The 26,759-nt window shown below is 33.1% G+C and overlaps 1 protein-coding gene across 1 annotated transcript in view; it reads right to left on the bottom strand.

The window, feature by feature from the left end:
- Nucleotides 1-26,759, bottom strand: part of LOC150109372 (uncharacterized) — a 72,739-nt gene that overhangs the window by 25,324 nt on the left and 20,656 nt on the right. The window contains exons 3-4 of the mRNA XM_090402229.1: nucleotides 13,607-13,715; nucleotides 2,875-2,970 (exon numbers count right to left, since the gene is read on the bottom strand). Of these exons, the coding sequence (XP_090258355.1) occupies nucleotides 2,875-2,970; nucleotides 13,607-13,715 (205 nt within the window). The remainder of the gene's footprint in view (nucleotides 1-2,874; nucleotides 2,971-13,606; nucleotides 13,716-26,759) is intronic.

Below are 26,759 nucleotides of genomic sequence, written 5' to 3' on the forward strand. Positions count from 1 at the left end.
GAACACCTTCCCCGGAGACTCAATGTGCTCCCTTAAGGCAAAAACCCTAAGGGAGCGAACTCAAAATCTCACACCCAGGATAACAGCAACAGCCGAACCTCAGTTTACTTCCTCGGTTCAGCATTGCTAATTGTTACCCTGGAAGTCCTGAAAAGGACTTTTTTCTACTTTCTCGATTCCGTAACGTAATCACTGACATTTGTTATCATGTTATCAAGAAATATATTAATAAATAAAAAGGTGTATAGACAAATATCAATAAATTTAGTGTACTATCTAAAACTATATAGTAATAAACTTAAATATTTAATTTAATATAATTTGAAAAAGTAATAAATATTTCAATTCTTTTTTCTAAAAAAAAAATCGACCGAATGACAAAAATAAATCGGTACAACTTCAATGTATAAAAATAGAGCAGTTTTTTTTTCCAGCTCCGTTAAAATGTAACAAAAATTCACTATCTGAAAATGTTATTTAAAAAAAATTCAATGTAAATTATCGTTGCGCAGAATAGGAAGAATAGGAATGCAAGATAATATCAGTGATATTCTTAAAATATGAAGGAGACTATCAAAGTTATTTCAAATGATTCGTTTTTATCGTGTTATTCGTTTAAGTTGTTATGGACACAAACATGTTTCACAATCGAGGTTAATTGCGTCAGTTTCCATTCCCAAAATTGGAACTTGTTTTCGTCATGAACTTACTGCTTGAGTTACTGTTTTATTAACTTTGATTTAAGAAGGATCTTTACAATTTTCGTACGTAAAAAATCATGCCTAGCAAATATTCACGTGTTGATCATTTACGGAAAGATTGTACAAAGTTCCTATTGTCTGTGAATTACGGGGAAAAAAATGACCTTAATGACATGCCAGGTACTGCATAACGTGTAAGTTACGTAACCTATTGTTCAAAATGCGAGCTAATACTTAAAGCATTCATAATAACGTGTAAGAAATATGTGTTTTTAAAGTTGATATGGTTTCCAAGCAAGTAAAAACTTTGGTCAACAAAGAATATGCTATCTGAAATATGTGATGCATAAAATCTTAACCAGTTTATAAAACGAACTTCAGAATTGTCGTAGTTAAGTTTTTATGTGAAGCAGAACACTTCCAAACATACGTTTTCAAATCACTGTAATTACACTTTTTCCTTCGAAGCAAACTAAATGTGTAGTACGTAAATATTCCTTCATTTATATTTGAAAGTAATTTGTAACAAGAAAGTGATATTACTAGTAAATGTGTAGGTTGTTTTCTTGTAGAGGAGCATGTGAGGTACAACAGAGCGAAGAATTACAATCATCTGTTGTAAATAAAACTACAGAAGGAAATACTCGTATGTGTACAAAAAAGAGGACAACGCAGTTACTTGAGATTTATAGATATGCATCCACAGCATACAATCCTATGAAATTAACTATTTATTCATTTTTAAGATATATTTTGCATCATACTTATAAATGACAGATTTCAGAAATCTATAGCAACTTAATGCTGGACCTATCGCTTTTATCATATACTAACCCGGTTTCTCGCAATAAATAAATTAAAAAAAAAAAACTATTATTATTATTTAACTGCTTACTTATTTTTTTAATTTTATTTATATATTTGTTTACTTATTTCGATTATTAAATATTTATTTATTTACTTATTTATTTATTAAAAATAAATAAGTTTACTTATTTATTTTTAATAAATTTTAATAAATAAGTTTTTAATAAATTTTAATAAATTTTAATAAATAAGTAAAAATAAATAAGTAAACTTATTTATTTTTACTTATTTATGTTTTCTTATTTATTATTATAAACACGGATAACCTCATTCTTCTTTTTATATATTTCAGCTGCTAAATGTTTTTATACTTCATTTACAGTATACTTTATATTATTTTGTCTAATGGAGTAGAGAAAGCAAGCATAATTCGAATGATATTGAATTTTATTGTTTTACAAATATAACAACTTTCTAACTATAGTGAGTTTTACTGTATATTAGTACATATCACTTAATCAGATAATCTGTATTTTTTGCTGGGATATTCACTCTGATAAATTATGTCGTAAGTTACCATGCTAAAGAAATACACAGATCGCTTCTTTATCTCAACACAAAATGGAAACGTGCTGTTCTGACAATCTTTGCGAAACCCAAATTCTATATTTAAATATTTTAGTGCATAGTTTTTTTAATTAAATACTAAATAAATGAATAACATATCAATGAATAATCGCAAAAATATCATTGAAAGCATACTGTACTTGTTAATAGTTTCATACACCATTTAATAGTTCATATATAGAAACTGAAAATCAGCTTCGTAATGTTTATCTTCTTGGGCACTATAATGTTGATAGAGCTGATGTTTTAAATAACCTGCTTAATGAATTGAATTATTAATACAGGAATAATGTGCGGAATCTGGCGAATGAGTTCTCATCTTTCAAGTACAGGAATAACGAAGAAGGTTGTTTCTCCTCATGCTACTACCGAGGTTTTGAAAGTTCGAAATTTCAAAATATAAATGTATTTACAATTTTACTGTATTGACTATAATAAAAATGAAAATAGCTTCTCTATCGCTTATTTATTCCTCAGGGAGATAAAAGGGAACTCTTTTAGCAAACCGCCTTATTTGAAATCAGGCATTCCCTTCACCCTTAATCGTCATTGATAGTTAAGCTCCTGACTACCAATGAATTTTGAAGACTTCGCGGGTGAGTGTAAGTCAAACTGTACCCATGTTGTGTTCCGTAACAATAATTATATTATTATTTTCTAAAATAGAGTGAGTTCTATGGTCTATTTTTTTCTGAGTTGTGGTTATGGTTACTTGCATCGATAACATCCAAGTACTTACCCATTTCGGATATGTACTGATGGCAATGGTCTCCATAGCGATGAAAGAGATCTTCAAGAAAGTCAGCTACCGACTCTCCAACATCAATGCAGTCCCCTACAAGAAAGAAAAAAAAAAAAACTCAAAATGCAAACAAATGTATATTGATTCAGATTAATTACAAATATTAAAAACAAATTTCTCGAGAAAATCTTACTTTAACTTACACGATATTTTGATGCCGTGTAAGACGAATGGAGAAAAGGGTTAATAACCCAAAGACATCGTAATATATAGTAAATACAGAGTAGGTGTATCACGTTCTAGTGACTTTGATAATTCTACTTATGAACTTTACTATCCTTTTATGAATCCTGCCGCTGTAATGAGGTCAGCAGCTAGAACAACCATGACACTCGTGGTTATCAGTGTAGCACGTTCAATACGTAGCGGGAAAGGGGGGGGGGTGAGGATGACAATTGTTAAGAGCAGTCTAGGAGAGAATACCGGTGGTGTCGTTAACCACACTGGAATTCTTTTGTTTACAAACAAAATCTACAGAGCACATAAATGAGGCCTTTTATTGCGAATCGGGCCATTTCCTCCTTTTTTTCGTTTTTTTTTTTCACTTCATTCAATTATTTTTATAATGAAACTAAAAAAAAAGTCAAAGTGAAATGGGTCCTTTAGGAAGAATTACTCAAGAAAAGGATATACATAAGAATCAATATAATCATAAGTCGGTCCAAAACTATTTTTACTCGAATCACCAAAACTAAAATCTGCTTCTGTAATATAAGCATACATAATAACTTATAGTATCTCTGAACTGTGGTCATGTAGCTACTTTCTGTGGCTTTTAGTTATGATGTGATAAGCAATGCTTTACTCTATGCAGTGTCTCCACTTAATGAGTCGGAAATAAAAGGTACGTTCCAACTTGATGTGTCAGAAAAACAAATTTAAAAGAGAATAAGAATTTAAAAATATATATGATAAATTTTTAATAAAATTTATCATATATATTTGATAAATAAAATATATGATAAAAAGAATTCAATAAGGACGAAGAAATTAATTTAAGGGGCGAAAATAAAACCCTTTGAAAAATAAAAAAAATTAATAACGTCTTCAGAATATGGGAAAGTTGTAGCGCTTTCTGTTTATATACTGTTGTTACACCTGATATCTTAAGAATGTAGAATTCTCAGCTATCATGGTGTAACATGAAGAATAAATAAATTAAAAACCCTGCAAAAAAAGATAATAGATGAATTATTTAAAAGAAAAAGAAATATTCTTGCATCCAATAAAATATATAAAATATAAAGGTGTTTGTTAAACTAACTAACAAAAAAGAAAGAATATATTAATGTTGTAATATGGTATAAATGAGAAAATTTAACTAAATAAGACAGAAAAGGATTAGTCATAAGAGATGGTATGTGAGAGGCTAGAGATTAAAATATTAAGTGAATTCATAGAGAAATTTTGAAAGGGGATTAAGTTAGAGGCTAGCACAAGAAAAACAACAGACAATCACTTAGGGTCAATTCCCTGATTGAGAAATTGTTACAGGATCGCCGATCAAATGACGTTTGGCAGAAAAACGCCACCCTAATTGGTCGGTAAAGTCAAGTCAAAAAGGGAAGGGGGGGCGGAGAAAAGAAGTTAAAGAAGGTGCCGCTAGAAGAGAGGGCATAAAAGGGTATAGAACCCCCACCCCCCGAGGAGGGACTCTTTTTGGTTTTTGGTTTTGGTTCTGTTCAGGAGAGTCCTTCGCGAGCTCTTTCGTATGGATTTCACGGTGTTTTCCTGAGTGGCGAGATAGGGGTTATATCTCCATCGTCACAACACGGAAACGAAAGTGAGTGGGATTTCGATTCCGTACTTCCTATGTAAGAAGTGAGGAATGCCATATAGTCAAAGAAAAGAAATCATATTCTTTGTGTTTCAACTCCAGTGTCAACTACGAGAAAGGGAAAGAAGTAAAGAAATCGATGTCCACGTCGCGAGTTGTACAGCCGTTATATAGATGATTCAAAGTGTGTCCTAAGTTACGAGAGGTTAAGACCGCGTAAGCATAGTTCAGTTCCAAAAGGAACGTAGGAGAAACAGATTATCGGAGAGGTTATACCAAGATAGTTCGATCAGAGAAAGGTAGAGGTCCATATGGAAAATTCAAGGAAGAAAGGTACTGTAAAATATATCTCGTGTTAACTAAGATTCGTCTGTAATAGTTATCATTATTCTAATACTGAACTGTTGAAGTGACCAAGAAAACAATACTAGGACTTTTGTATATGACAGAATATAATGAAAGTAAGCTTACTAATGTTAATATTATATGAGCAATTAAGTGTCCTGAGAATTTTGCATGTCTAATATATTGTATAAGAAAGTTTAAATGTCATAGTTGTGTGTTAGTGCAGTAAAAGGTTTAGTTAATCTACTTAAGTTTGGATAGTTAAATAGTGTGAATTAATCTTATATGTCCACGTCATATGAAGTTATGTGTTGAATGTGTATGGCGGCATGATCGTAATACCTATTATAGGATCATAGATTAATTATTTCTGTTAAGCTAATGTCAGTTTGTAAATATTTAGTATAGAATTGAATTGAGTAATAACTAAAATTTGAATTGTACCATGTTAAGGAATTTAATAAACCTTTTGTCCAATGATAAAACAGTTGTCTGAAATTGCTGTTCAATGCACCACTTGAAAAATTACGAACCTAATCACGCGGGAAATTAATGTGTTAAGAAACGAGATAAAGTGTCACGACTACAACATAGTTTCACTTTCAGACATATTTTAGTTCTTTCTCCTTGTTTTTGTATATAAGATCTTAAACTAAATGTCCCAAAAGGCGCAGCATAATAAAATATTAGGGATACTAAGGGGAGAATTAACTTAAGTATTAGTAAAAATTTTGGTGATATCTCGTGCGTAGATAATAGTTGAACATAGATAAAGGGGAAGTAACTAGATAGAATAAAAATCATAAATTGGGACACAACACTCTATCAGGTGATCTACAACGTTTTGATACATGGAAAGTTTTGCACACATATTTACATATTTGTATATATATTTCTCGTATGTTATGGAACTGCAAACTTTAAAGGTAGGTGCACATCATTCTGACATACGAAAACAAAGAAGTAAAAAAAAAGAAATGTTGGTTAGTTGATTGGTTGTTTTGAATTACACACAAGCCAACTGCGTGGGTTCTTCTGGTCGATTTTCCTTTTTAGGGGGGGGGGGATAAGAAATTGGAGTTTCCTATTTTTATTATTTGTCATCCAACCACAAAAATAAATAAATAAATAAATAAATAATTCTTAATCCTTATGAAAAATTTAACGTAACCACTTTGTCCATGTAATAATAGTAATAATAATACATAGTATTTGAGGCCCTTAACGTAAACCGACTGAGCGAGGAGCCTCATTTTGTGCATGCATTCATTACAATAGTCATATGATGGCAGTAGTTTTTAATCAAAAATATGCCAAATTGATTCACATGAAGCTATTTAAAATTACTTCATTTTAATTTACAATTTTAATTAATGACATAAACATGGCATAATATCACAACTGATTTCAGACGAATATCGTGGGGGGAGGGAAATCTATATTCAAATATCACATTAAAAGGGAAGTAAGCAGCCTTTAAATATTTCTTTACTAGGATTAGTTGATGCGTAATGCCTGCGATGAGTTTGAGAAGTCGTGTGGATTGAGAGCGATTATCCGGCTATCCAGGAGGATGTTTTCATTTGAATGTATTTTTACAAAACTCGTCTTGCCGAAGGTTTTAAACTCATGACACACCATCGCGTGGGTGGAATAATTGTAAGTTGGCCTTCAGCCTTTTTTATGACTGGCAATGATTTACTTTCCTCTCGAATTTCCTCTAAAAGCGATCCAGACGGCTGGGAAAACATCAACTACTGTGACAGCCAAACTATTATGCAGCTTTTAATGCACCCACATGCAACGTATTCATCCACTAAAGCATTTCGCGCGTGGTGATCACGTCTCTACACCTATTACCAGTAGTCAAACATCTGATTCAAGGTCAAGTGGAACGAAACACAATTTCAAGGTGTTGGGGCCATCAGTCGACATTAATCAGGGATGGCTTCGGTCTTTGTTACTGGCTCACGAAGCAATTTATCATCACTGGTTAAGCCTCGAAGTTGTTACTGGCTTCTACTAGAAAACTGAAGGAGGACGGGAACGGCTATCAAAAAACTTCGTTATTTTTTTTAAATCATCGTGTATTAAAAATAATACAGAGATCTTGGGTCGACTGCAAATACCCAGTATTTCTAAAAAAAAATTTAATGCCACCAGTTTAAACAAACTAGCTTTGTGTTCTTACATACGCAACTAATCAGTCTTTCCTCGTAGTATACGATCTGTTCTGTGATCTCATTCAGAGTAGGTTCATCCACTGTTATGAACAGAAACTACCCAATGCTCATGACTGAATATAGTACTGAAACTCCGATTGTGTGACATAATTCAATACATGTATGGATCCCCTTGTATTCCTTCTACGTAGTTAAAACCAAGCATTTAAATTGATTTTTTATGTAACAATTTCAAAAATATGCGAAAGCAAGGAGAGTAGGAGAGCTTTACTCTTGGATATTGTTAACAAACATGTGCACGAAAAGATGGAGTGAGCACGTGCATTGTTATGGTGGAGAAACTCGTCAAGTTGTTTCATTTCTTCGGGGGTCTTTTTTTTTTTCGTGGCACTTCCAATCGCTCGCAACCACCTTAAAAGATGTTGATAAAACACTTTGTCTAGAGTGTGACCTTTCTTTACAAATTTCAATGTTAATACAAAATCACATCAAAAAAAAAAAAGTTTCTAAAAACATGATGGTCAACATTATACTAAAAAAGGGAGAGTAATAATGGGAGAGTAATAATCCGTTAGGATTATCAGACTTTACTTTCTTATTCTCTACTCTGATGTTGACTGTTATTTTTTTTAAATATTATTATTGGAATATAAGTTAATGTTTATTTTATAACCATGATGGAGCTTGGCATAGAGCCAAAGAAACTTATTAGAAATATTAATTGCTGCGGATACATTCTGTCAAGATTTCTTCCAAAAATGAACAGCAACTACAAACTCTACGGTTGCATGTTTGGAAAGGTTTTTGTGTCATTCATGAATTCTAGTTTTACTTATGGCCTTGGTCGCTATTCGCTTGTCTTAACTTTTCTGATGATTCACCAAGAATGTACTGTAAGAAATTGCTCTAATGGCTGTTTGAAACATTCGAGAATGGTCAGGGACATTTCATTAGAATCAAGATTCCCTCCATTTTACAACTGGCGCTATTGGCAGCACGTAAATTTGAATATTCAATTCACGAAAGTTTGGATCGCTTATTTAAAACTATTTCGTATATCTGAAATTTGTACTTTTGGTGGCGCTTGTCAAATTTAATTTTATTTATTATATTTTCATTAATCTCTCTATAAATATACTCAAAAATCACTAAAAGAGGAAAATAAACAGTTTTCATTGCAGAAATAACACTATGATCTTTAAATTTAAAGAAAGAATTCGAAAAGGCCAGCTTCTGTTTTGCCATGAGTCCACCCTCTACTGCACAAGTTGCAAACATAAACTTATCCTTACGCAAACTTAAACATTTATCCAGTAATTCGCTACAAGATACGCAAACTGTCCTTTGAAAGCCGGAGATTAGAAACAATACATTTTATCGTTATTTTATTTATTTGTTTTTCCAGGATCTCGGTAAAAGGAACATCAAAGATCAAAGAGAACCGTTTTATACGCATTACCTTAACAGATTATCCTCTGTTAAAACAAACCCACATCAAAATAAAGTTCAGTCATGTATCCTTCATTGTTATAGTAATTCGTAAAAGGTGTTAGTACTGTGTTTAGAAATAAATTAATAAAATAATTAATTTTCAAATATATTTTCTTCTGAAAATATATCATTTACTTTGCATTGAATCTAAATTAACATATCTAAATGTTCGAAATATATGGGTAAGTATTGGTTATTATTTTAGACTAGAAGTCCTAAATAGGTCACTGTTCACGATGCTCGCTGACAAAAGGAATAAATGAGTGCGCAAACAGAAAAGAAATTGTGGAAGGAGGCTGAGGTATAAGGACAAGAGCTTGCGAGCTAAGAGGCGCCTAGTGTTTATTTATTATTTTTTATTTTATTTTATTTATGTATTATTATTATTATTATTTTATTTTATTATTTTTTTTTTTTGCATCCGAAACAGGAGAGGTACAAAAATCTATAATATATCAGTGCCGTGTGTGAGATGCAGGTAAAGACAGAAAAAGAAGAAATCGATTGACATTACACGAAGGTTCTGGAGGTTCTAATTGTTGGGAAACACACTATGAGGAAGTCTATTCTAGAGGACATACGGAGATATCCTCAGGCCTAACAGAAAGAGCAAGAATGATGCTTGCCAGTCACTGGAGCAATGACATGGAAGTACCTGAGAACGGACAAGGAGCTCTGAAACAGTGCATCCGTGAGATAAGAAGTTAGGGTGAGTCTGTGAAGAAAGAGTCATCTATGACTGAATTTGCTGTCCTCTGGACACCATCCAGAATTTTTACGGAGGTATTAGGTAAACTACCATAAATGTGAGAACAATATTCAATGGATGGGCTCATTTGGGATTTGTATAGGATTAGTTAAAATAGCATCTTCAGCGCAAAAATGCCTAGTTTTTTAGAGGTAGAAGAAGCTGTTGATATGATGTGTTTATATGAGGAAAGACTGGAGGTGAATATTGGCCCAAGGAGAGAGACAGAGAGAGAATCTATGTATTATTGAGGAAATGTCTGCGTTTTGGCACATTGACAGTGACAGGTTTGTCTCGTTCCACTGAAAGTTGGTATAAAGATCAGTGTTTAAGGCACAGGTAGCAGATTATCTGGACGCTTCGGATGTCTGAGACTTACATGATTTGTCGAAAGAGTAGGATGAATCGAGTGTACTATCGTCGGCAAAACTATGAGATTACGATTGCGAGTATGCCATTATGTATTGGAGAAAGGGATAAGTGATAAAATGGAGCCCTGAGGACTTCTGCATTGATGGCAAAGCTTGAAGAGAGGATGCATCGACCGTGTCGTAGAATGAACGGCCAGATAGAAACTAGGTATCCATTACAAAGGATGGTATGTAGACAGAAGGAAGATAGTTGGTTAAGCAAGCCATGATGCCAAACATGATCAACAGTTCTGAAAATGTGAAGGGCGTTTCTCTTAGTCTTTCCCACGTGTCTGGTGGTAGGCGATGTAGGCTAAATTGTTAACCATGGATCTAGATTGGGTGAATCCATACTGGTGGTCGGTGATTAAGTAATGGGTCTCTGGATAGTGTAGAAGTTGACAGTTGTTAAAGTTCTCCATTATTTTGCAGAGGATCGAGGTAACAGCGATTGGTCGATAGTTGGATAACATGCTTTTATCTCGCTCTGTTGGAAGAGGATGGATATATGCTTGCCTCCTTGTGGAATGCCAAGTATAGAAAAAAATTGAAGAAATGATAGAGGACAAGTTATATCTGGAGCACAATATTTGAGCGAAGTCGGAAAGATGTCATCGGGACCAGAAGACGTTTTATTTATTTCTTTTAAGGTTACACGGTGGTCAGCAGTCATGGTTAAGAATTTAGGCAGACATAAGAGACGTGTTAAAATAATTACTTAATATTAGTAAAGTAACATTTAATGTTTCGACCTCGTCGAAACGTTAAATATTAAACGCTATTGATAAACCTTTAACGTTATTAAGGTCATCATCAGAAATGCTACGTGCACTTTACAAGGTAAAATGAATCTGAGCTGCTTATTAAACTTTTATCTAGCCTGACCTCTAATGGGAAAAAAATAAATAACATTAAAAAATTAAAATAAAAAATAAAATAAAATAGAGCGTTTTTTTTAAAGTAAACATAAAAAATAAAATTAAAACAGAACTACATTAAACATTTCTAAAGTCCTCTCGTATTGAGATTTCCTTCTGGGCTTGTTCCGGTTGCTATAAAGTTCTTAGATGAGTCCTCCACATTCTTGATGATTAGTCCGTCATTTTGCTCAGGTTTGGATTGTGTTTTAGCATTTCACAGGCTTCTTTAAATTTTCTCTCAAACCAGGTTTTGGTGCGGTGTAGGGACTTGGTGCCTTTCTAGTCAATTCTAATGTATTGTTTTCCATAATGGAGGTATTTAATGTGTCGTTTGTGTTCGTCTTTTCTGATTAGGATAGTGCGTCCTGTTTCTCCTTTCTAGGGTAGGTTACATGTACACTGGATTTTGTAAACCCAATTATGCCCGCGCTCCCAGAATTTATGGCCTGCCAAAAATACACAAAACAAACACATCAATACGTCCGATAGTTGAAGGAATAATCGGCAGCCCTAATTACCACTTAGCCAAGAAATTAGCGGCCACACTCAAGGAGTTAGTAGGTCATTTCCCCTCCTACGTAAAAAATACACAACATTTTATAAGCTAAATTAAAAACATCACACTCAACGACCAAGATTTATTACTCAGCTTTGACATAACTTCCCTTTTCACCAATGTCCCGATTAATGATACCATTATTCTCCTACAAAAAATATTTTCGTCCGACATCACGGTCCTCTTTGCCCACGTACTCCGCTCCGGATATTTCGTGTGGCAAAACAATTTTTATCTACAAAAAGAAGATACGGCCATGGGCTCATCACTCCCCCCCCCCCCCAATAGCCAACTTTTACATGGAAGACTTTGAACAAAAAGCTCTAGATTCGGCCAGTTTAAAGCCCAAAGTCAGGCTCAGATATGTCGATGATATTTTCGCCATTTGGCCCCACAGCCGCGATACATTCCTTAGCCACCCGAACAAACAACACAAACGTATCCAATTCACTATTGAAATCGAAAACAAGAATTCTCTTCCTTTTTTAGACACACACTCGTCACACGTCTTCCCTCAGGCTGTCTCTCCTTCTCGGTCTATCGCAAATCTACACACACAGGCCAGTACATGCACAAAAATTCATACTACCACCCAACACAAAAACTAGGAGTCATAAGCACCCTCAAACACAGAGCACTATTTGCTCGAATGAACAAGCTCTAAACCAAGAATTAGAAATCATTAACCATACATTTGTAAAAAATGGCTATAATAAAAAAAAAAAAGTTCACAAGATCCTCCACAAAAATACCACTTAAAAAAAAAGATTATAAGATTGCCATACCGTATGATAGAGGCATTTCAAAAAAAAAAATAGACAGAACACTACACAAATACATGATCAAGACTACCTTCAAACCCCCGACAAAATTAAGAAATTTACTCAGTTCTTCCAGAGATTCTCTTCCACACCTGGCCCATCCAGGGGTTCACAAAATCCAATATACATATAACCTACCCTACATAGGGGGAAATAGCACGCACTGTCCTAATCAGACACATTAAATACCTCTTCTATGGTAAATCAGGCCTATCAGACCACGCATAGAATTGACTGGAAGGGCACCAAGTCCATACACTGCACCAAAATCTGGTTTGATAGAAAATTTAAAGAAGCCCGTGAAATGCTAAAACACAATCCAAACCTGAACAAAATGACGGACCAATCATTCCAAGAATGTGGAGGACCCATCTGCAACTCTTATAGCAACTGGAACAAGCCCAGAAGGAAATCTCAGTACTTTAGAAGGACTTTAGAAATGTTTAATGTAGTTCTGTTTTTAATTTATTTTTATATTTACTTTTAAAAAAAAGTTTTTTTTTTAATATTATTAATTTTTTTCCCACTAGAGGTCAGGCTAGATAAAAAATTAATAAGCAGCTTAGATTCATTTTACATTTGTAAAGTGTAGTAGCATGTAGCTGGCTCCATATAGATATGTATTTTTCTGATGATGACACTATACAGAGGTCGAAACGTCAAATGTTACTTTCCTAATATTAAGTAAAGTAAGTATTTTAAGACGTGCGTTACGTCTCCATAAATGCTTAACCATGAAAGAAGACGTTTTAGTTTCGAAGGGGACATACGGTTGGGGCTTAATTATTACTAACATGGTAGAAGACGATCTTTCCTTATTAATAGGAATTCAGCAGAAAAATTAAATATTTTTCTATATATATATAATAATTAATATAATAATTAGTTTAATTTAATATAATAATTTAATATATATAATATATAATGAAATATTTATTTTCTTGTGCATAAAAGCATTTTTTTAAATTTAATGCCCAGTCTATATATATATATAGTTTCGTCACATGTGCCACATATGCTAGCGGCTTCGTCTGGGTTAAGAAGAACAAACAAATATACAATAAGCAAACAATAGTTATGTAATGATTCATATTTACCGCCTATTTTATATAGTTTTCAAATATTTATCATTTTGGGACAGAATTTTTGTTTAATTTTGACTTCTTATATACTTTTATTATTATTATTATTATTATTATTATTATTATTATTATTATTATTATTATGAAGTTTCCATAAATTGGAGAAAGGGGCGAACAACAATAAAAAGAAACGCGGAATTCGGACGGTGAAAGTAATTTTATCTCTAAACTTTACATAGAAAAATAATGCTAATTGCAGAAATATCTTAAATGCGACAAATCTTGAAACTTAAAGCACATTAGCTAACTAGTTTACAATGTTTGAAGTTTACTTACCTCTCAGCAAATGGCCAATGAGTGATGTAATAAGTCTGGTTAAATCTACACGCTCCGAGGTATTGATATCTAACAGAACTTCTGACAAAAGACTTTCTCCACTAAAACACTGAAAAAATTCATAAAATAAATTTTTTTATTAATATATAAATAAAATATTAATAAAGATCTATGAATATTTTTAATAACATAAAAATTAAATAATTAAAATTTATTAAATAAAAAGAAATATAATACACCATAAAAAGAAAATTATCAAAAATAATAAATTTTAAAAGAATCATATGTGAGCAATTTTTTTTATGTTGGAAGGGAGGGAATGAACACCTGATTCCCGGAAAAGTCCTTTTTAGGGCTTCCAGGGTGACAAATGGCAATGTTATAGCCAATGAAGTTTTAACTGAGGCTCGGCTATTGCCGTTACCCAGCCATGACTAGAGCTTTTAGGCTCAATAACACTCTATCCATACAGATTTACTTCATTCAGATGACGGGATAAAGAGTCAAGGACTCAGTCCATCGCCCAGTTCTTTTAAGAACTTAAGAACTGTGAGCAATTTTTGGGAAAGTCGGTGATTAATAATACCCCTGGAGGGTAATAGATGGCAATGCTGTAGCCAATGAAGTTCTAACTGAAGCTCGGCTATTGCTGTTACCCTCCTGCCATGATCAGAGCTTTAAAAGAACAATAACACCTTATCCCTATATACTGTCCTCTACAGATAACGGGGAAGCTGAAAAGCATTCTTTGCTTCGCCCCTTTAAGCCAGTCCTTATAATAAGGACGTGAGCAAATTTTGTGGTTGCAACCTTGAACCTCAGAAGTCATTACACACTTAAGCTTGAGATGAGATATTATTCGTTCACCTTGTTTAATTATTTTTTTGTGCATAAAAGAATTTTTTTAAATTTAATGCCCAGTTCATTCAAATACTGCGAACTAGTCTGATTTTAAAAAATCTTGGAAATGCAAATGAGGACGAAATGTAGAAAATAAACATTCCCAAACTCTTTAAAATAAAATTAAGCAACGAAAAAGTGATATAACATATATTTTAAGGAATTTTCTGTATCTTTTAATCTATAAGAATTTTATGAGCTTCAACTTCGGCTTTTACTTTTAACTCTAATTTCGACTATAGCTAATTTCTTAATTTCGGCTTTAATTAGTAATTTCCAAAGTGACGCCATTGAATTTTAAATTGATCATACAGCGCGAAGACACCCAACAAGAATGAATTAAGTGACCCTATTTCATATAATTTCTGTATAGCCCAACAGTTCACTTTTCCACAAGTGCTTTCTTTTTTCTTTTTCTTTTTTTTTTTTTTTTTGGCTCTGCATCAGTCCAGAGGAGGTCAACAGCACCGTTCACCTTGATTGCTCAGAAGACAAGAAGAGTTTTTAGTGGTGTTTTTTTTTTTTTTTTTTTGCAGCCCACACATCAAAAAGAGACTTGGAAGCGTGCCCACGCCTTAATTATTCCCATGCGCTCAAAATGATTTAAGTCTGCAAATCCAATGGGGGTGGGCTTAACTTCGTACATCGATCCTGTGTGCCGAAGCAATAACACAGATCGTGCACACAGAAGACACTCCCTGTAGGTAATACATGGTCAGTGTATGCAGGTAAAAACACTCGATCGCACAGCATACGGAGGCATTCGTTCCCAAAACTCAATAATTTTTTTTTTTTTTCATAACATGTTTAGTTAATGGATTACCTCGTAGGTTATCTTGAAAATGTTACGACTATAAGATGTTTATGCAATAACAAGAATGGCGATTCGATACACACTCAGCTCTAACAGTGCATATAAAAAAGAAACAAGGGAAAAAAAAAAGGGGGGGGGAGAAATGTAATTTGAACATTAGTGCGCACGCGCGCACACTAATGTGTTACGCTGGTAGGATTATAATCTATATTCACTAAATAATGTAGAATATTGGCTGAAGAATGGAAGTTCTCTTTTTCCCCCCCCACCATATTACTAACTACTTTTTTATACATAATTTATGAAATATTAGTAGTCATTAAAAATAAAATTGGAATTTAAAGAAACATCGCCATTACTCACGAAAACAGAAATATAATTATCTAATATTAATAGCCGACAACTAAAGTTATAAGACTTTAACGAGCAGGTGACCAAAATCTTCTTGGTCTCTTCCCAATGTGTGTATGTGTGTATGATAGTTTATTCATATCAGGTTAGTAACTTGCTTTTCTTTATTTTCTCATAATATTTTTTTTTGTATAAAGATCGAATGAAGATCAAATGTACTTTATTTTGTATATAGATTTTGTGTTTTATATCTGCGTAATGTCCAACTCTACCTCTCCGTGGTGCACCTTGGAGTGTTGGGAATCCTAAACCAGTATCGGACCTGAACCCAACACCACTAACAGAGCTCTGACGAACACTTCAGAACCCCGGCCAGGAGAAGTCTATATGCGACCACAAAGATGCCACTACAACAACAGAAACGGCTCCGAGTCCTGCGCGGCCCACACTCACCTTTCTACAGCGGCGGTAAGGCACAGAGTGAGGCCAGGGGTGCTAAGAATCTCGCAGATGAAGGCAGACCGCGTATTAGATCTTTGAAAATGGCAATCGTTATCCTCAATACTCGAACTTTGGCAAAAGACAACAGAATAGATTTATTAATCAAAGAACTAACCAATATCAACTTGGATATCCTGCTAGTGAATAAAGCAAAAAGATTGAAAGAACTGACAGCAAGATGGTACAATGGCTCACAGATACTCCTTGGCGCATCCTCAGACAATGGCAAACAAGGCGGAGTGGACTTCATTGTTAAATCTAAGCTCACCAAGTCGACCATTTCTTGTAACATCATATCTAAAAGAATAGGTGTACTCGTAACTGGAATAGAGAACAATATAACAATAAAATTAATATCCTGCTATGCTCCAACATCTGTAGCTGATAATCAAGAAAGAGAAAATTTTTACACGAATCTTGAACAGACATTAAATTACAAGTCAACATACACATTCGTTGGTGGTGACTTTAATGCCAAAATAGGATGTGGAAAAGAAAACGAAAAGTTTATAGGACCACATGTCCAGGGAGAAAGAAATGGAAGAGGAGAGAGATTAGCTGAATCTGCTGCAGCTGAAGAACTCTTTATCATCAACACTTTTTTTCAACAAACGCCCAGGAAGAAGATGGATTGGCAATCACCGAATGAAGACGCAAAATATGAGATTGGCTACATTTTAACAGACTGTAAAAGAGTGGTACAAAATGTTGGTACAATAGGCGAAACATAATTCAAAATGGATTCTGACCACAGACTCCTCAGACCCATTATAAAAATAGACCACAAAAAAAAAGAACAACATATTAGGGGAACATCAAACCACAAAAGACAGCCCACACAAATAGAATACCACAAGTTCAGGAAGTACATAGAAGAGCCTGAATGGACTATTAAGAACAGTTACATAAATGATGACTATATTGACTTTATTAATAAATTCAACGAGTGCAAGAAAAAATCAGAAATTCCTGTGAAACAAAAGAAAAGAGATCGACTCTGACTTCGAACTACAGAACTACTGAAAAAGAGAAATGAACTGAAAAAAATTTTCTAGAATACAAAATTATCTGTAAGTTACTAAGGAAAAGAATTCTAGAAGACTACAAAGTTTTCAGGATACAAAAATTAAGAGAAGCAGTGCAGGGAAAAACTAGTCTGAAAAAAAACAGAGAAAGACTTAAATTTTAAACAGTCAATTCCATCTGCTTTACAGGATCAAAATCGAGAAAAACATACTAATAGAACAAGGATTGAGTAAATTTGTGGAGAATTTTTATAATGATCTCTATGCAACAAGGTGCCAAGTTTCATAACCTTCATTCCAAAACCAAGCAATATACCAGATGTACTTCCAGAAAAAATAGAACATGCCCTTAAGAAAATAAGTAAAGGCAAAGGCTGAGGACTTGACCATGTTATGGCTGAAGAAATCCAACAAGGTGGACCAATTATTTTCAAAGCCTTGGCTGCTAGATTCACGTGGTACTTCAAAGAAAGAAAGATTCCAGAGGAATGGAAGACCTAAAAAACCATACTTCTATTCAAAAAAGGGAACACGAAAGACAAAAAAACTATTGTCCAATCTGTCTACTCTGGCACATACATAAAATTATGAACAGAGTAATACTGAACAGAATCCAAAACACTATCGAAGACAACTCCAGTAGAGAGCAGGCAGGATTCAGAAGAGGCTTCTCCAAAATAGATCATATCCAGGTCATTTTGCAATTAACAGAAAATGCAGAGAATACCGAATCCCTCTATGTTTCCTCTTTATTGATTTTAGAAAAGCATCTGATACCATAGAACACAATGCAGTCATCAGTGTCTTACTGGAAATAAATGTTGATCCTACTTACATCCACATGATAAAAGAAATTAACAAAAATCAGACTACACAAATAACCCTATTTGATCAACATATAAATATAGATATAAAGAGAGGGGTCCGTCAAGGCGATGTGATCTCCCCAGATCTATTTACCAGAACTTTAGAATACATTCTGAAAAAAAAAAAAAAAAAGTCCTAAACTGAGGAATAAGCATAAATGGTGAAAAACTACAAATCCTTATGTTTGCTGATGATCTATTACTGATATCCCACAACCCAAAAGACCTAGAAGAAATGGGTGAAAAAATATACACAAACAGCAGTTAGATATACTTAGAAATGAATCTACAAAAAAAAAAAAAAAATGATCAAAAACATCTACACAAGTGAAAGTCACCTATGTATTGATAACATCCCTATAGAACAAGTTGATTCCTACATTTACTTAGGACAAACAATGAAAATGAATAACGATTGATCTGAAGAACTAGCAAACAGAAAGAACGCTGCATGGCTATCATTCAACAAGATTTGGATCAGTAAAGAAACACTTACTGATCCAAATCTTGACATCTCTGGGAATGCAAAACTATTTAATAGTGATATTCTTCCATCGCTCACATATTGATCAGAAACATGGAACACGACAAGAAAAGAAGAAGAAACTCTCAGAATAACTCAGCGTGCAATAGAACGCAGGATTTGTAACATCAGCAAAATGGAACATGGTAGAAACATGGAACTATGAAAGAGATCAGGCCTCAAAATATGGTAACTGCAGTGTATGAAAGCAAGATGAGATGGGCAGGTCACATAGCACGATTCAGGGATGACATATGGAATACTATACTCAATTGGTAACCAAGAATAAAGAAAAATCCAGGAAGACCACTTACAAGATGGGAAGACCCACTGGTCAAATCTATGGGTATAACATGGAAAAGAAAGAGGCTCAAGATCGAGATCGTTGGAGGAATCTTTGTGACCTGCACTCATGGAGAAATCCTGAGTGAAACAGGTCCATCAGGGTCATATCTGCGTAATATATTTACTCCATCATGTTTAGTTACATATAAGTATTAATATGTTATCGAGTTTAGGAGATATACTAAACTTGATACCGTAATAATAATAATAAAACATGATACAACAATTTTTTGTCGATAACATTTTTTATAAAGATCAAATCAAACTCAATACATCATCTTCATCAAATACATGATTTAAAATGGATACGGGCTGCTATAACAATACTACGTTATTACGTTTACATTATTACTAATAGTTTGGTCTTCTAACGCGCTTCTAAACTCACTGACCCCACTAGAATTTTGTCTTCCTTTGGATCTTTTTTCCCTACCATTCTTGTAAAAAAAAAATACGTTTTGCTAATGTTTTCTTCGTGTTTTGTTCACATGGCTGAATGCTGACAATGTCAAGTTCTTTCTCAATATCTCCATTTTTAATATGAATCTGCCATCTCTTCAAGCCCCCCCCCCCAACCCCGGCCTCCAAGTTTTCTCAGAATTTTCATATCATTTGTGTCTAGTCTTTGATCAACTGTTTCATTTCTCGCTCATTACATACGTCTTTAATACTTATATTCCGAAAAGCATATAAATCAACATGTATCTCTTTTTTACTACTAATTTTAAGGTACCATATTCTTATTATATGTAAATCGTGTAATGCTACATCATGTGGTGAAACGAATAAAGGAAAAACAGAACACCCAGTACATTTTAATATTAATGAAAAACACTTTTCTTTTTAATCATTAATTTTCTTATTAATTATTAATAATACAAGAAAAACTGAATACATGAACGATTTTTTTTTCGCTAGATGGGTGAAGCAAGAATTCTTTTCATATTCCCCGTTATCTGTAGAAGAAAATGTATGGGTAGGGGATTATTGAGCTATAAGCTCTGGTCATGGCGGGGTAACGGCAATAGCCGAGCCTCAGTTAAAACTTCATTAGCTACAGCATTGCAATCTGTTACCTCTGGAATTCACTATCTCTGGAATATTATGGTGTATTGTAATATAATATAATATTAACATATTATATTTTATTGTGTTGTAATATAAATAATATATATATAATAAATATTTACATAATTATATATAATTTAATTATATATTTATATATACTTAATATATATTATATATTTAATTATAATTATATATTTCATAATAATTATATATTTAATAATAATTATATATTTAATTATATATATATATATATAATTAATATATTGCAATACACCATAATACATGTTTCTTATTACAAAATCATATTAATAAAATAAAGGGTTACTTATATCTTATTATTTTTAAAACATTTAGAAAATTAATCAAGAAGTTTGATTAATTTACATTAAAAATATAATTTTATTTAATGTTTTATATAAAATGTGTAATTTTGCGGTAAAATATAAATATTATTTCTCCTTTTTTTATAGTCTTTTAAAATGCATTGAGTAAATCGTCTATATACGTCTACATACTATATGATTTTTTTTTCACCCTACTTATTCTCACATTAATACCATGTGTGTGAAAGGGTTTAGATTATTCAGGGAACCCTGATCCGAAAAGCTTTCTTTTTCATGAAATTGCATTAATCCTATAATAATAATAAAATGTTCTTATTTCGTAGTCCAACCGTAATATAACCAAGTTGCTGCATCTTGGAAAAAAAAAAAAAATGTTGTTCATTTAAAAGGATTATTTCCAGTTTATAAATCGGCAAACGGGTATACTTTCAGTAAATTTTTAATAAAAAATTAAATTCGAAATAATTTAAATTATATTTTAAAAAGTTTATTAAAAATAACATAAAAGTACATGCAATAAATTTTTAAATTATAAATTTAATTATGAAATTATATTCCATAATTATATTAAAATTAATGAATTAAATTTTTGTATTATTCATTTAAAATATTAATTTTAATTTATAAGTAATTTTTATATTTATTACAAGCATGTTGGTTTTGTAGTTGGTGTTTTGGACATCTCGCCAGTTTGGTGGGTTTTCGGGACGAAATCTGAGCTTCCCAGAAATTTAATAATTTCTAGGAAGCTCAGGTTCCTCTCATTCTTCTTGTTTCTAATATTCCAAACATGTAAAATCGTTATATTATATCATTAGAGTGGTAATTAGTAGTTACTCATATAAAATTACAAGAATAGCGAAGTTAAACACGTTATTCTAGATGAGGCCAAGCCATTGTTTTAAACCGTCTAATCATTACATCCTTATGACTACTAGCTATGTTTGCCATTCTGGCTCGACATTATTTAGGAAAAAAAACAACTTCCTATTGGACTATGTTGTTAATCCTAAGTCCCATTCTGTATTTTTGAGTTTATCATTACCAATGTAGAAGGATTTCTTCAGATATGCTACTCTGATGACAACCTTTAAATTCATTCGGTTTAAATCTTAATTCCCGTTTATGAGACCAATTAAATATCTTATTTAAATCTGCCTAAAGCCATCCTTACTCGTTTTAACAACCCCATTTCGTCTTAATAATGTTCTCAGATTTAGATTAGAACACTAAATTGATATTTTTTAAATTTAAACATAGCAATTAGAAACATATATGCCTACATTTATGGTAGTATCAGTTTATAATCACAATTAAATGCTTTATTTATGATACTGTTTGCCCATAATCATAAATTTTTGAGAAATTACTCCGACAATTATCTTCATTATGATAGTGTTGGTCCATTATCATCAAGTAATTCATGGTTTCGGAATAAATTATTTCGATGCATTATTCATGTCAAGTATCCTTATTAATATCGTGATCGTAAACATGAACATCCTTAAGGGGGTTTAATTATTTTATTAAATCCATTAATATTTTCTAAACATTTGGCAAGATTTTAAAAGTTTTATGTTATTTTATTCAAATGAGATCCGACCTCAGGATATTGAAATCACAGGATTATTATTATTATTATTATTATTATTATTATTATTATTATTATTATTATTATTATTATTATTATTACTTCTCTGCTACTATGACTGCATGGCTCAGGTCACCGCCAGGGGACACTCTACACTATATAAATACACAGCGTAGAGTGGCCTTGGCGGTGTCTGCTACACATGATCATCACCACCACCATCAGTGGTGCTAACAATCATTTAAGCGGCCAAAACTTTCCAAGTGTCCATGGATTTTGTAACCATAATTCTAGAATAATATAGACTTATGTCTATAAGCAGGACTCGACACTCTATGCATAACTTCAGTCGCCATGATGAAGGAACAAAATGTACTCTGCTAATTTCCCTCAGTTTTTAATGATACGGTCTCAGTAAGCAAATAGGAGTTCATCTGTATCGTTGTTTGGAGAAAATTCCTCTGTGTGAGACCCATTTAAAGAATGAGAAGTAAATAGATAATAAGAATAAACAGAAAATAAAACAAAATTTCCTTTTTGCACAGTATAATTTGCTATTAATTTTTGTTACTAGAATGAGCCTTTATACTGCGAATGTTCGTCTGTGTTTTCTTAAAGTGAAAAAAAAAAAGATTTTGTTCAGAAAATTATTTTTTAATTAATTAAAAATATTATATTTTGTCCAATCAAAATATAATATTTTGATACTCGCCAAAGTATACTTATGTTAAATTGCGTGTGTTCTCTTTACCAATATGCATGGGTGCGGGATAAAAATAAATAAAATTGCTCGGAAAAAACCTTATCACCACCGCATGAGACTGGCTAACTCACCGTCATTTAAAAACCCTGATAAAGGCTCTTAGACGGAATTCGAACCCGGGTATTTATAACGGCAGGTCAGGAGTTTCACAAAATATCTTTATTGGGAAAAAGCTCAATAAAGGCTCCTCGTGGGATTAAAAATATTCTTCCGGGATTGCGTTCTCTGGTTTATCAATAGCACGGTAACGTAAGCATAGCTAATAAATAACGCTGTTAAAAATGCGTCAAACGTATGCCAACAGTCGCCAAGTAAAAGTCTACATACTTGGTGATTGTTTTGATTCGTGAATTGTCTGACCTTTTAATATTGGCTTAGCGCCAAGAATAGCATGAATTAAAATGCTTTTTTCAAGAAGACAACGCCTGTTCATTAATTAATTGCTCCAATACGTGTCATGTGAGTGCTCATTTTGCTCGGGCATTCCTTTTATAGTTCAGCAAATTCGGAAACGCCACTCTGCCATCAGATTCTTTTACTCTCCGCAGTCCCCTCAAGGCTAATACACGAGTACACATTAAAGCAAAATATTAATCACAAATAGGGATATATTTTCGCATAAATTTGCTTGAAATGAACTAAAAATTTAGGTCCATACTCGTTAATTGCTTACATTTAAATGAATAGCTTTTTAAATAACGATATATCTGGCATCCCCCCCATATATATATATATTTTTTTGATAGTTTGTCACACAGTTTGTGTCAATTGTGGCCTTGTACGAAGCCCTCATGCCTTTCAAGTCCGAGTACAAACTGGGAATCAAATATGCGTTAAAAATTGACTTCCTACATATTTCAAAGCGAGCTCAGCACCACGTCGCAACACAATCTGTCCAGGCATACATCAAGTGGGTTTCCCTCGAGAGAAGCAGGTCTAGTTCGCGCTCTCTACATGCATCAGCGTGATTGCGGTTGTACTACTTTTACACGTGTCCTTTCTTCTGACCAGTTCCTCAGGGGGCAATCACCCCTTCTCGATCCATAGCTGTGCTCTGGTAAATAGGATCGAGTATTCGTCGCAGTTACGGTCAGCCATTCAAAAACCTTAAACCGGTCGTGCACTTTTTTTTTCTTCAGACTTGTTTTTCCAAAAAAAAAGTATTCTAAGTATAGTATCACTCGCAATGTTCTACATGTGACCCTCGCGAAATGCGAAATGATTGCAGTAGCAGAGATATACTTCCCCCAAATAATGGAAACCTCGGGGGGGGGGGGCGACAGCATATTTCTAAATTCTTTCCTTTTCTTCTTTTTCATATACAAAAAAAAAGTACAATGACAATCCTCAAACAAGCGTGTTATGCTGCTATATCATAAATTCTATCAAATTATGCCATCGTGTAATTATATTCTTATAATTCTTATTTAAGAATTTTGTACATTGTGTAAGCATCAACTCTACAAAAAGAAAAAAAAAAACAAATCGCTGGTTCTGAAGTTAGTCGATCTTTAATGCTGGCAAGTAAGGTTTTGATTACTGAGAAAAATCAACCGTACAACTTACACGATTTCAGACCGTAATATACGTGTTAGGGTTTGGACCACGAGAGGGCAGCATTTCCTTCTGTATTTTTTGCATTAGAATCTTTCAAAATCATCCATAGCCTTGGAATCAGTCATTGACGGCTTGCTTCTGGTGGAGACTAGCTGCCCACCGATTTCCAAAATTAGGGATGAAAGAAGTTCGCGTACTCACTTTAAGAATAAAAGTGTGAGAGTTTTTTTTTTTTTTTTTTTTAATATTCTTAGCGTAATCACTTTCAAGTAGTAAAGCTCTCAAAATTTATAAAACACACATTCGAAAAACGATTTTCTTCTTAAATTTTCTCGGAACCCATCAATGGAAAGACACCCACGGATGGAGAAACACTATCCTGGACGATGATCAGGCCGACAGAGAACGTGTAGGAAAAAATAGGCATGCCACAATCATTAACTATACGTTATATCTATCAACTTCTTTTAATTTACTCGCTGTCGGCACTGAAGTCCTGTAGGACAAAACATATCCACCGATGTTTAGATCATTACCGAAATCTGTGTTCGAAAAAGAACACAAGAGACAGGTAGTAAGTATCATTAACAGTTTCTTTTGTGAACTTCAATCTATTAACAATACTGACATAATCAAGAATTCAATACTGAATTGTTTGATATTACGTCGAACTCCATACTTAGGCTATTATCACTTGTGAATAGCTTTTCCTTGATGGCCATTTTATGGGAAAATACACAAAACATGAAGGAGAAATAAATCTATTCAAGCACACGAGAAGCATTAAATTGCACACACAAAAAAAGATGCATTTTATGATATTTTCAGCAGCCTTCAGATTTTTTAATGATCAGCAAACAGTTGAGAGATCTGTTTAGTGTATACCTGCCTTGAGGAGCTTTAAATAACTTTATAGTAGTCATGTTTTTACTGAAATTTAGCACGCATGCACACACACACACACACACACACAACATTAATATAATTAACATTCTCTAGCGCACATCTTAAATTTTGGTTATTTTATGCCTAACACTTGGAGGTTATTTGAAGTTCGTTCAAGTTAGCTTCTTCTGTCGAACCACTTTTCTGACCTTCATTTCGTATTACCTACCGGTAGCCGACCTTAATTACTACCTTAGCAGACAGGGTGGAAAGGTTCAGGAGTGCCAATAAACCTGATACGACCAGTAAGTGGTCGGACTGATTTTTTTTTTTTTTCTTACGTGACAGTTTAAAAAAAAAAAAAAGAAAAGAAAAGAAAAGAAATTACACACCTCATCCAGATCAAGGCTACGATTTTTTATAGCGAAACATTAACACTCATAAAAGATTAAAGAAATACTTATCGGCTGGAATATATTTAAGTAATTATAAATATTTATGTAATAAAAATAATAATTTTCTTTTACTTAAAATTTTTGATGATAATACTAATATCTAAATAAAATCTATAAAAAATCATTCATACCAAATAAAATTTATAATAAATAATTTAGAAATAGTAAATTCTGATTGCTGCAAAATCCATTTTTGTTTCAATACTGGTTCTATCGAAATTTATTTAATCAACTTTACGATTTTTATTTATGGAAGTCCTACTTCAAACACTATCGTAGTAAAGTGTCAACTTCAAACACTACTTCAAATACTATCAAAGACTATCGTATGTTATTATTAGTATTATAGGCCAGCTCTAGAAACCAAAGATGGAAATTTGTAATGTGACGTCAGGCTTCCAATATGCAGGTCTAGTGGTAGCTGTCTCACATGGGCGCTATGGAATTCATCTCCAAGGAATTCATCTCCAACCTAAAGACATTATTAAGAAGGAAGCTTGTGATAGCCAATGATTCGATGCTTAGGCTATGTGGAAGAAACGGGCGTGAATTTTTATAAGTGTGAAGTGAGTCTGATTGTAGATAAACTTGCATAAGAGAGATGACCAGCATCTGAATGGTAGCATCACAAGTCTTGAGAAATTATTTATTGGAATAATAAGCGCAGAGATTCAGGGAAATTAGAGTATCATGGAAGTACGGTGAAAATGTGTATGTACAGCTCAAGTATGCAAAAGTGATAATGATGAAGGGTGAAGGATCGCAATGGATCTGGACTTCTTGAGTGGAGGCGAGAAAGAGAAAGATGCTCAACTGGGTCAAGCAGACTACAGTTGCATATATGCAGAAAACTAATACCATCGTGAACAGAAGATGGAGATTGTTGTCTTGTGAATACGATGAGATCTAAAATTGTTAGAGCCTGAATCTGGCTTTCGGCAGATGGTAATAACTGTGGGCACATTAATTAGGGATGCTACTGATATGCAGTACTTACAAATAATTAAAATATTAATGAAATTTTAATTTCATTAATATTAAAGAATGGAAATATTAAAATATGAATGAATTGTGGACACATGAGAATGGTTATTAATTCAATGTTAATAAATGTAATATTATGCACTTTGGTGTGATGAGATTTCCAACTGTATTTTATAGTGGT

The sequence above is a fragment of the Typopeltis vanoorti genome, chromosome 2 (assembly GCF_054136105.1).
Source record: "Typopeltis vanoorti isolate ZY-2024b chromosome 2, IOZ_Tvanoo_1.0, whole genome shotgun sequence".
Classification (NCBI taxonomy): domain Eukaryota; kingdom Metazoa; phylum Arthropoda; class Arachnida; order Uropygi; family Thelyphonidae; genus Typopeltis; species Typopeltis vanoorti.